Here is a 12575-nt window from a genome sequence, read left to right as displayed (position 1 = left end):
TAATTTTCACTGGAATAAAAGTAAACACACAAAAAATGATGCTATTTTAAGCCTATATAGAAAAGCTTATCTTGGAATCTCCAAGAATATGAAAACACTGTATTGTCCTTGAGAGGTGAATGTTTTGTATTTTATGAGTTTTGGGGAGTCTTGGTTCGATGCTTTGGGATGCATATGGTCTAAGCACAGCTGTCTTGGGTCATGTGTTTTTTAATAAACACTCCTCCCTTTGCCCACTAATAACACCAAAGTCTTTGCCAAAACTGGCTCCAGATTTACAACAGAGTGGTGTTTAATTTGGGTAATGTAGCACATAGTACAGGTATGTTGTTTGAGATGTAAAATTCTACCTCTTTTGTGGAAAAAGTGAATGATGAATATCAGCTCCAGCAACAGTAATATTTAAAATGGATCACAGTCCAGGTTACAGGAAGAAGTACCTGTGATTGCTTTTGTATAAGAGAACCCAAAGGAGAAAAAAAAAACCCCACATAGTAGAACCTTAATTACAGGTGAACTTCACCAGTTCCCTTCTCTGAGTCTCTATGGTGGTCTGGGTGATTTTCATCTGGAAGGCTGTGCTGGTAACTTTTTGGCAGAATTTAACACATCTCTGTACAGAAGAATTCAGTAATGTCTTGTTACTTTGGCAGTATCACATGCTTTCTGCTGCAACACAACAGAAAGAAGAGTTGTGTGCAAGTTCATAGCACTATGTATTTTAAAACTGATCATAACTGCAGCAAAGGAGCATATACTGCTTCATGTCCTTCTGAACTCGGGCAGTAGATAAGCAAAAGGTTAACCACAGCACACAGGTGATTTTGCAGTTCTTTGGGAAAGACTGGGTAAGGAAAGGCAAGAGGCAGAGATAGAAAAAAAACGAGGTTAGAGGAGTGAAAGTATGAGAAAGATGAGGCAGAGAGGGAAATGGAAGGCAAAGGTGAGGTAACACTGATGGGGTTTAATTACAATGGAAAAGGAGTCTGAGGACAAATGTAACAGCAGACTAAAGTAAAGTCAGGGCTTTAGCAAATCATTTGAATACCTTGTAGTTTAGTGGTTTCACCTAACCTCTTTCTCCCCTCCTACTCTGGTTCTCTATCCTGATGCTCATCCCTGGATGGGGAGTGCTGGGGCCTCCAGCGTAGGGGGGACTGTTTTCTCTCTGGGACCTTTATTAAACTTGCCTTCCCTACCATTTACTTCCTCTTCTCCTCCTTTTGTTACAAAACGGGATACAGTGTCTAGAACTGTTGAGGAGATGATCCAATTATTTATACTTTTATTCTGTTCCTATTCCCATTTATTTTTTGTTTTAACTATATTCTCACTGTCTTGTGACAATGGTAGTGCTCATTTTGGTAGTTCTGAGGCTTCCCATGTCCTGAAAGTCCAGTAAAGTGCAGTGAGAATTGTTCCCTAGAGCCAAAACGGACATCCAGCCTGATAAACTAGATTCAGTCATATGATATGGCTAATCCATTACAACTCTGTAAAGTAAATGTGGAAGCTAATCTCAGTTGTCACTTTTGTAGAAAATGATAAAACAAAATTTATGAGCTAGATTTGCTTTGGTGCTGTTGCCGGAGCATCACAGACTTAGACAGCAGTGAGTTGTCTGTTCTCCTGTGCAATTACTGCAATTTTCTATGGCTGGCACAGAAAACAGGCCTGACTTCCTCATTTAGGATATAAGACTTCAAAGATCATTTGTTGAGACTTTGAATTGAAATGTTAGCCATTTTGAAAAATATGAGCCAACTGCTGACCAAAATTACTTTTCTTGTTTTTCTCTACAGGAAGTCACCAAATCTGTGCAACCCCTTCTGCTAGGGAGAATAATAGCTTCTTATGATCCAGACAACTCTGATGAAAGATCCATAGCCTACTACCTGGGCATTGGCTTGTGCCTTCTCTTTTTTGTGAGAACACTGCTTATACACCCTGCTATATTTGGTCTTCATCATATTGGAATGCAAATGAGGATAGCTATGTTTAGCTTGATTTATAAGAAGGTAATTGCTCCATTTACACTCAAAGCCAAGCCTCTGTCTGTAGTCTATGTAACTATGTAACTTTTAGGCTAGTCTGTTGAAAGATTGATAGTTTTGTTAAGGTACACAAAGTACACAGAAGAATAATGTGGCTAACAATTTCTGAGAGCTCTCAATTTCCCAGTCCAAAGAATTAAACACCTACAGCTGGTTTGACTGAAATCAGCCTCTGTGAGTTCAGACTTGCTGTGTCTGTGAGATGCTTTAATTGTTTTACCAATGTGCTCCTGTTAAAAATGTGTACTGCAGAGGAAGAATAACATGCTGGTGGCCAAAGAATATCTTCAAAAGAGAATTAGAGGTGAAGATTTAAACAATAAATGTGACATTGAAGGGAATGAGTTTGAATGATGCTGTGTGACATTGCTATAATATGGAGAATCAACAGATACTTACCCATCACATGCTCAAAAATAGAAAGATTTAAAAAGTTTTTGTTTTACCAATACCCAAAGAGGATAATTTAAACAAATATGTTAGTTATTGTAGTATAAAGCTCACTGTGAAATCATATTTCAAAAATATTTGTCAAGAGAGGCAGCAGTAGGAGATTCTTGAGGATGCACAACAGCACACAGCATGCATTAAAACTTACATTTGCATATATATCTATATCCATAAAATATTCAACAGAAAGCAAGGACTAAGTCAATACATCAATATTTTTAAAGCAATTTAATGGCTATATTGAATTCAAGTGACATAAATAAAAAGTTTAATGAGACTTTCTTTATAGCCTAAAAAATAACTGGATTATTACTTATTCTACTGCATCATTGCTTATAATTTTTATCTTTATTTATTGAGTTTTATGGAGATAACTTACATGACAATTTTTCTATGGTTTTGTTTTCTTTTACAGATCCTAAAACTCTCAAGCAGAGTTCTAGATAAAATAAGTACTGGACAATTGGTCAGTCTTCTTTCCAACAATCTGAACAAATTTGATGAGGTGTGTCATCAGTTGTTTAATTCACTTGGTGATCCATCAAATCAAAATGTCAAGCCGTTCATGACAGATATTAAGGAACCATAAATGGAGAACTCCCCTGAGTGCTCATTGTAGACGTAATATTCATTCATTACCTTAAGAAAATGTGTTGGTACATAGTCACAGAAATGCTCATTCTGATACTTATGACATTCTTTTTCTCCTATACTGATTAGAAGAGGAAACCTAAAAGCAGTTGCGTCATAAAACCATGTTTGTTCTTCAGTCCAGTGAGACTAAGGTTGTTAAACAGTTGGTTTCATAGAATTCAGAACTTGCTGGTTAAATTCTTACATCCTACTTCCTGATGACTGTATCTTTTTACTAAGGTGATCCAGTCCATTTCTGTCATTGTACAAGTGATGAGGTTTAACTTCCTGTTCCTATTATTACCCAGTCCAGTAAAAAGGGATTGTTCATGTAAGACTGTGGTAGGAAGTCTTAGACATCTGTCTTAGAAAATCTTAGAGTCTTCTGTAAAGCTTCTTTTTGTTAGAGACTACAACAAATCCCTGCTAATGCCTTTAGGAACTAGAAACTCTATGAATTTCTGTTCTTCATGTGTTTAATTGGCCCTTTGGTAGTATAAGATTTGCTTCCCATGAAAGACACAAGATCAGAGGGACTGTAGACATATGGTGGGAACTGCAGGGTGCATTTACTTGAAGCACTACATGACTGTATAATGTCAGCTAGTGCTGCACAAGTTAGGACAAGTGGTCTGTCATTGCAGCAATGCAGCTGCAGGAACACAGACTCTGTGCACCTCATCACAGGAGTCACTCCAAAATCTCCTGAATGAAAACTGCATTGAGCTAGTTGAGCTCATACAACAGTCATCTCTTCACCAAATTAATATTTGCCTTCTATATTGGATTAAAACACTCAGAAGATTCTTGCAAGTATTTTTCTCATCCTACAGTGGTTGAAAAAGCCATAATTGATGCCAAATTCTGTTTACTTTACAAAGTGTGACTTTTCCTCATTCATATACATAACAAAGGGACAGATGCATATTGAACTTTGCCTTAGAAAAATCAAAGTTTAGGCATGGCATGCAATGTATATGTATTGGTGCACTGTCATCATAATTAACACCCAGAATTCTATGTGCTCAGGATCACAAGTCATCCATTATAAACTTGTTTTTTTACTGGAAATATTTGTACCACTCTTCACGATCTTTTTTGAAGTGTTCCTTTAATGACTGCATACTTTTCATGTAGTTTTCAGAGCACAATTCTAACTTTCATTCTTTTTTTCTACTGTGGCCTTCCATAGGGTCTTGCTCTGGCTCATTTTGTATGGATTGCACCATTACAAGTGGCACTGCTGATGGGATTGCTCTGGGATATGTTAGAAGCTTCTGCATTTTCTGGACTTGCTTTTCTAATAGTCATGGTCTTATTCCAAGCCTGGCTGGGACAAATGATGATGAAATACAGGTGACAAGAATGTTTTAAAATATTTCAATGTATTTTCCTGAAACACATTGGTTTTAAGAAGTTTATACCACTTGATTAAGAGACTCTGGTTAGGACATTATGTAGGATGAGTCTAAAGAATGTTTTCTGTGTAGGGAAAGTTACAGACAAATTTCATATATTTAGGAGCAGGTGTCTAAACTTAAAAAAATTGAAAGTCAAACATGGAGTAAATACTGTTAAAATTAGATATAGCATTAAATCTAGAATTTTTAGAATTAAAACTCCTTGTTAGTTACTTGATCCATTCTTTTTAGGGTCTGTATTTTCTCCTTTTAAAACGATTATTAGATTTGTAATAATTTCTTCTATATTCTCCATAATAATTCTTTAAAAGTAAACATTTTAAGCAGAGGCATATATAGAAGCTGTTTTCATAAGATCTAATGGGATACAAACTACCTATACAGGATGAAAAAGATGAAGATTGACCCACTGTCTTTTTACTTTGTAGGAATAAAAGAGCAGGAAAGATCAATGAGAGACTTGTCATCACCTCAGAAATAATTGAAAATATACAGTCAGTTAAAGCCTATTGTTGGGAAGATGCAATGGAAAAAATGATTGAAAACATCCGTGAGTAAGTGTGCTCATTTGTTACACAAATTTTTTATGTGCTCAGAAAAAAAATTAGGTGGCTATGAACATCACCTGTAGTCATGTTAGTTAAGAAGTAAAGCAACAGCTATTAATTCTCAATAAAATAACCATGCATTCCCACACTGCAGCTTGGGGGTTTTTCCCATTTTTTTTTTAAGTTTACTCTGAGGTGAGATTTTAAAAGGTTTTTTATTTACTTCCTCATTTGTTATAATGATGTTTCAGTGGTTAGTTTGCACAGGTAAAACAATTGTGGGATCTGTCTTTGTTTCTGGCCAGCCCTGTCCTCATCTTAAAATAAAAAGCCCTTTTGTGATGGTTACTTAAGGCTTAACAGACGTCCCTATTCTGTGGTGAAGGAAACAATATGAATTCTGTGCAGCCATTTTCTGAGAAATGCAATAAAGCTGGTTATAAAATTTGCATACAGTCTGTGAAAAGAGTAAATTAGATTCATGTATTTATCTTGCACATTTACATTAACATTTATTGTCTGTAGATGGCCTTGTAGAAGGCTTATCTTCTCAATTAATATAAGGATTGAACTGTAACTAAAGGAGGTAAAAATTATCTGAGACCTGTGAGAAGGAAGTCTTTGTTACCGACAAGGAGTTCAGGGCAAAGGGAGAAGTGACATATTTATTGATGGGTGATGCTGCATGAAAACTCTCCCATGTGTTCTGTGTGTTTGTTTAGTCCTTTACAGAGAAATAAAATTCTGTGCCAGGTGTGTAACTGGGAAAATAAAAGAAATATAAGTGTCATATTATCATGTAAATAACAGGCATAAAATTATATTGTTCCACAAACACCTTCTTGTTCAGCTGCTTTCTGAAAGACAATCCAGGGAAAGTGAAGTGTTCTTTACCATTAAAATTTGTAATTATTTACTATAAACAATCAGTCTGAATCCAGGTCATGAGTGCTAGCTTGAGGATGGAACTAGTTTAGTATTCCCGTGATATCACTAGTCACATGTATTGCTTTTAGGAAATTTGAGAACACATCATGCTAGCAAATCCTCTAGAAATTAATTAAATAAATTGTAGTCCACAAACAGGTCACAGAAACCTGGAAATTTGACTGTTATTTTATTAGCTATATTTTCTAAAATAATTTATAGCAAATTTTGTAATGCTGGAGTTAATTCTTATTGTATGATGCATGGATTTTTAAAATACAAGAATGCTAGCAATATTACAATATCAGAGTACTTATCCTATGAAGAAAGGCTGGGATAATGGGAATTATTCAGCCTAGAGATGAGAAGGCACAATAAGGTAATGTGGCCTTTCAGTACCTGAAGGGAATCTACAAGTAATTAGTAGAAAGATGTTTTGCAAGGGTACATAGTGATAGGACAAGGGGGAATAGCTTTGAACTGAAGGAGGGTAGATTTAGATTAGATATTAGGAAGCAGTTCTTCCCTGTGAGGGTGTTGAGGCACTGGCAGAGGTTGCCAAGAAAAGCTGCGGATGCCCCATCCCTGGAAGTGTTCGAGGTCAGGCTGGATATGGCTTGGAGGAGCCTGGTCTAGTGAAGGTGTCCCTGCTTATGGCCGGAGGGTTGGAACTGGATGATCTTTAAGGTCCCTTCCAACCCAAACCATCCTATAATTCTATGATTTTTCCATACTTTTTTAAGTCATCCAGCAAGTCACTCAGTGAAGACATCACCAGAGCAAGTCAACCCAGGAATATCAGAGTTTCACCAGAATTTGGCTTATGGAATCAGCTCTGCAGGACCTCCCAGTCATTTGGCTTGTTAAGCTGCTAGGAAACAAGACCTTGTGCTTGAAGCCATGTGCGTGTTTTAGCCAATGTGTTGCAACTCAGTCATCACAAAACCATTTTTGCATGCTGGCATTTTCTGATAAAAGCCAGTTTAATCAGCTTCAGAGACACCAATATGGGCTGTCTGCTCTATGCCCTCTTAAGTCTGCACTGAAAATAACTGTTCATAAAAGGTGCCTGAATAAACATACCTGTACTCCTATGGGCTGTGCAATGTATTCAGAGAAGTATAAAAAACACCCCACCAAAGTGTTCCTGTGAACAACAGCATAACACTGGAGAAGGTGAAGGTTGGAAGTGTCTGTATTTTGCCAGCAGAGATACATCTTTATATCAAGCAAAGGATCTCAAGTTTATGTATTAGTACTGATTCCTGCAGCATCACTCCAAAACCAGGCATACACCGGTCTCAATATGAGAAGACACATAAAGCTTGTGGTGCTCAGCCTTGAAACACCAGATATTTCCATCAGCAATGTGACTACAAATTTCTGCATGGTACTCCAGTGGTCAGCACTCACCCAGTGAATGGGCATCTTGGGTCTTGTACCATTTCTAGCCCCAGTTAATTGCTCTTGCAGGAGAGCAACTGCTCTGTCACTGCAGCAGAGGTGCTCCTGTCCAGGCAAAACTGAGCTGCAGTTATATTGCACTGCAGGGCACCTGGGGGATGTGAACTGAACAGGCTCAAAATGAGAGCAGTCAATAGAAATCTTGAGCACTGTGAGTTTAGAACTATCAACTCAGATATTTATTTATATCCTCTGGATTATTTATCTTTTTATTTAATAGCTTGCTATAAGATGCATGGGCCTTGTGGAAACAGCTAGGAATAATCACTGATTGCATTCCTGACTGCACAGGGGTCAGTAAGTTTCTCTGTAGACTGAGCTTCTATGGAGAAAGGAGGGTGGAGAGCAGACTCCCTGCCTTCCACCTCTTCAAACTGAGGTTAAGTGGCACCTTAATTCACAGGTGAAGCCATTAGTAGCTTGCCATGCAAAAGAAAATGACCTTATAATCAGATTATCTATTGTAAGGTTTTTTTATGGTAACGTATAGCAAACCTAGCATTTCATAGTATTTTTTTCTAGAGGAGTTATGTATCTAAATGAGTATGGGATGTTGCTTCTGGGAGTACATCACATTAGATGTACATTGGATGTACAAGTGTTAGATGCTTGAGGCTGGTTGTACCTGGAATTGTAGAGGCTTGTGGCTTATTCAGTATATAAATCATGACAGATTATTGTTACTTTGTCTGGCACCTCTGAACATTGATGTCAAAATTTGACTCTAATGATTTTTTAGAGTCTTACTTTGTAGCTGCAATTCTAGAAAAGAAGAAGGATGAGCGAGCCTCTGAGTTAATTGTTATGCCAACACTTCCATCCAAAATATTTGTAAGCTGTAAACTATGAAATCCTACAATAATTTTTTTTTTTTTTAAATAGAACTGAACTGAAGCTTACCCGAAAAGCTGCTTATGTGAGATATTTCAACAGCTCAGCCTTCTTCTTCTCGGGTTTTTTTGTGGTGTTCTTAGCTGTGCTTCCGTATGCTGTGATTAAAGGAATTACTCTCCGAAAAATATTCACCACCATTTCCTTCTGCATTGTTCTTCGAATGACAGTGACCAGGCAGTTTCCCGGCTCTGTACAGACCTGGTATGACTCTATTGGAGCAATAAACAAAATACAGGTATGGTACATGGGCTAAAATCTTCCCAAGTACGTAAGCTAATTCTGTATATCATGTTATCTTGTCAGCTGATCAGCAAAAGCACACAGCATTTATGCAGACTTTTTGAATATATGTTGCTTTGACTAAACACCATGAAGTGTCATTATAAATCTTGATATTGTTCCCCAGGCAGCATAACCACACGAGTCTCATACTACCTGCTTGCTGCTTTTCTTTTTTTTTTTTTTTTGAAACAGTGACATTTAGTTAGTTATTCTATTGCAGAACAAGAAACTTACTAGAATCATGACTTGTGGTGCTTAAGAGATGATTTTCCTTCAGAAAAGGAAGTTCAAAATTAGTACATGTTTTATATAGCATGGCTTCCAGGAGCTGAAGTCACAGATCCTCTGTTTTTCTTGATATTAGTGACAACAACAGCAGGAGACTTTGCATTTTATACAAATGTGCATCTCATTCATTATGACTAGCAAACATAATTAAGATACCAGTCAAGTAATTATTACCTATCTTACCTACTGAGATCAATTGCTCATGTACCAGCATGAGAGGCTTATCTGCAGAATAAAATCAGGCTGGATTCTCATTAACTCTATATTTTTAACCTGCTGTTCTGAAATTACTCCCTAGGAAGGGAATTCTTACACTGTTTTGGGGTGAAATCTTAGACCTTTTTCATTGCATATTTATAGCTGTAGGGTTTTTTTTGCAGAACATATATTTTATTATTTTTAGTGTGATAAAAATAAATAATACAGAACCTAAAGCTCTCAATCAGATGTCTGAACCTCAGTCTAGAATAAGAAGTAGGTGTAGTATTTTTATTATTTTCAACTGGGCAGGAAATTAAAGGAATCTAGCCATAAACCTTTCTATTTGACATTAAGAAGACTGCTTTGTTAGGTTCCATTATAGGCTTTCCTTGTGCTCTCAAATTCCCTAGGCATTAGTGGAAGTATCCTGTCTCTTCTGTTTCCTGGAAGAGTGTGTCCAATGGCCTGGACACAGTCACAGAACTGGCAATCCCAGTGGTCACAACATTACCCTCACTTCACTGAATGCTTTTCTTTGGAGATATTAGCAAATGGGTGCTCCAGAATCCATAAATAACCATCTCTTTGTGTCAGGTTCAGTATAATACCATAGACAGATAGGACAAAGTCCCAGAACACCAAAGCCCTTTACTAGTCTTAAGAAACATAAATAAGAATAATATGCTACTCACACATCTCTCTGATTCAATTTCTACCACAGTTTAGAGAGTTGACTGGGCCAGGTATACCCCCCGGGTTATTGTATTTTCACATGTTTTTTAGACCAAGATATTTCAGAATCAGTGTGCTCTCTCTGGCTATTACTGCTCCAGGAGCTCCACTGGATGACTCCTTTATTATGAAAGTGTAGCTATAATTACTTTTTTTTTTTTTTTTTTTTTGCATAAACCATGTGTGTAATGCCTTCCAGTTTTTGAGTTCCTACCCTTTCAATCAGCTGCTTAATTGCTATGCCAACAGAACCCTTCTTCTTGTTCTGCTTGGAAAATTTGCAAGTGTACTGTTGAGAACTGATTTCCCCATGAGTCTGCTTAGGTTTTCCATTGTATTGCCTGTGTAGATCTATTTGCTTTCACATAATTAAAAAAAGCAGAATTTAGAGGAGATGATATCTACAGACTATATAACCTTAATAAAATAATGGAATAGAGAGGATGTCTTTCCTATATTATCATAGCCTTACTCTCATTTACTAATTCTATTCCAAAAGGCAACATGAATACTGGGTTGCTAACTTGTGTCATTTGAAATTACACTGCATCAGTGCTGCCAGGATCATTATCTGCCTTTTTTTTTTTCTTCTTTTTTTTTTTTTTTTTTTTTATTAGTAGAGAGCTCATTCTAACTCTCTTAAACACTTGCAGTTTTGGAAAAGGGAGAAACCAGCATGTAGTTGCTTTGTTTCACTGCTTACCAGAGTGCAACCTTCTATACCTTACTCCAAAATCAAAGCTTTGTTTGAAAAGGGTTAAACTCAGAGGGATGATCTTGCCAGATACAAGTCCTGAAAGCAAAACAAGAGCCAAGCTTCGATATTCTCTCTAAATCAGAACCAAATACCTTTATGGCTATGTTTTCACTAGAAATAAAAGACTTGGTAGTTTCAAGAACATTTCATTCTGCACCCAAAAATGTTGTATAATTTATATTTTTGCCTCTTGCTGAAAGCACTGTAATGCAAAAGTGCCACCAGAAATATTAGTGCTCTGTGTAGGCAAATATGGACTGCTTTGTGCAATATGACCTTGTCCCTTACTGTTTCATCTGCTTTCATGGTGTTTCTAGGATTTCTTGCTGAAAAAAGAATATAAAGCTCTGGAGTATAATCTAACAACCACTGGGGTTGAGCTGGACAAAGTAACAGCTTTTTGGGATGAGGTTGGTACTTTTACCCAAACTATATTAAAACACAGAGTGTATATATATATATTTAATATTTGCCATGACACTCTCTAAAAAGAGCAGCCTACACTCTTTCATTTTAACTAGCTTCAGCTTTCAGCAGGTAAGGAATACTTAGCAAGTAATTAATGCATGATATCAAGTTATACACATTGAAAAACTTGGGAAGAAACCTTTCAATAAGTGTTAAGGCCTGTAATGAGTAGTTTTTGCTGACTTAGGCCATCCTGAAAACAGGATCAGGCTATGTCTTTTATAAACATTGGAAAATGGTTCTATAATAAGCAGATTTTGTTTGTGTCCACAAATTTTGGCACAAGTCCAATACATACATTAAAAAATTATATTCAATAATATAATTAGTATTTTATTGATAGAAAAAGTAACATGAGAAAAGTAAGTTCATATATTTTCCTAAATCTATATTATGATATACATATCTGTATATGCATGTTTTATTTATTTTTTGTGTACATAAAATATATATCCATGTATGTTGCAGGGAATTGGAGAACTATTTGTAAAAGCAAAGCAGGAAAACAACACCAGCAAAGCTCCAAGCATTGACAGCAATCTCTTCTTCAGTAATTTTCCCCTTCATGCCTCTCCTGTTCTTCAGGATATAAATTTCAAGATTGAGAAGGGGCAGCTATTGGCTGTTTCTGGATCCACTGGAGCAGGCAAGGTATTTCTGTTTCTGCTGGTTCAACAAGTGTCCTAGTAACTATAAGGAATAATATTGTGTTGTTACCTGTATTGTTACCTGTATTTTTACTGTATTCTTGCTATCTTGTGTTTGCTGCAGAAATGATGGCTGCAGGAAAAAGTATGGATAATCTGCAAGTTTCCCTGAAATAGTTACTTGAAGTTTTATACTGTGGCCACTATGAGATAGACTTTGCTGGATATTTTCTTGTAATAGAAGGTTACAGAATTATAAGGAAATAGCAATTTAATGACAAAATGTTTTCCCATTGGAAGTAAAAGGAAATTTTACAGGAGTAATGCATGCTGAAACCTAAAGTTAAGGCTCATGGTGAGAATCTCCTTGCCTTAAAAAAAATGAAAAATATAGAATAGATATACCGATGGCTCAGTGTGCTTAGAAAGCATTTTTTCCCCTGCCTTGCTAACATTTAAGGAAAAAACTGATCACAAGATGGTTTGTAACCAGACAAGGATGACAGGAATGTAGCCAGGTATGTGTGCCCAGGACAAGTGGTGTACCTGATCACTTAGCTCTGGTTCCTGTAGTGCCTCACCTGGGCTTCCTGAGACCCATGTGAAAGCCTGGGGTGATGCTGCTGAAACTGGTGGTTTCCTGTGCAAAGCTGTAGATTAGATTATTCATTATTTTACTACCCCAAAATGTTATCAATGCATTTAGTTTGCAGATGACACATCCAATTAATATCATTAATATAAAATGAGTTGAACTGTGATACTCTTATTCTCTTTGAATAGCAAGTACTTAGATGGGTCTTGATGAG

General features: G+C 36.6%; 1 protein-coding gene across 6 annotated transcripts in view; it reads left to right on the top strand.

Moving 5' to 3' along the window:
• CFTR (CF transmembrane conductance regulator) overlaps nucleotides 1-12575 on the top strand; it is an 86505-nt gene that overhangs the window by 19168 nt on the left and 54762 nt on the right. For 5 of the 6 annotated variants that reach the window (XM_021553473.4, XM_085569721.1, XM_085569719.1 and 2 more), the window contains 7 exons: nucleotides 1803-2018; nucleotides 2920-3009; nucleotides 4330-4493; nucleotides 4987-5112; nucleotides 8380-8626; nucleotides 10969-11061; nucleotides 11588-11770. In XM_021553473.4, coding sequence (XP_021409148.3) covers nucleotides 1803-2018; nucleotides 2920-3009; nucleotides 4330-4493; nucleotides 4987-5112; nucleotides 8380-8626; nucleotides 10969-11061; nucleotides 11588-11770 — 1119 coding nt within the window. The remainder of the gene's footprint in view (nucleotides 1-1802; nucleotides 2019-2919; nucleotides 3010-4329; nucleotides 4494-4986; nucleotides 5113-8379; nucleotides 8627-10968; nucleotides 11062-11587; nucleotides 11771-12575) is intronic. The other variant, XM_085569720.1, reaches the window with a different exon arrangement.

This window comes from Lonchura striata, chromosome 1A, assembly GCF_050655825.1.
Source record: "Lonchura striata isolate lonStrDom1 chromosome 1A, ASM5065582v1, whole genome shotgun sequence".
NCBI classification, from domain to species: Eukaryota; Metazoa; Chordata; class Aves; order Passeriformes; family Estrildidae; genus Lonchura; species Lonchura striata.
This window is presented reverse-complemented; position numbering and strand designations above follow the sequence as displayed.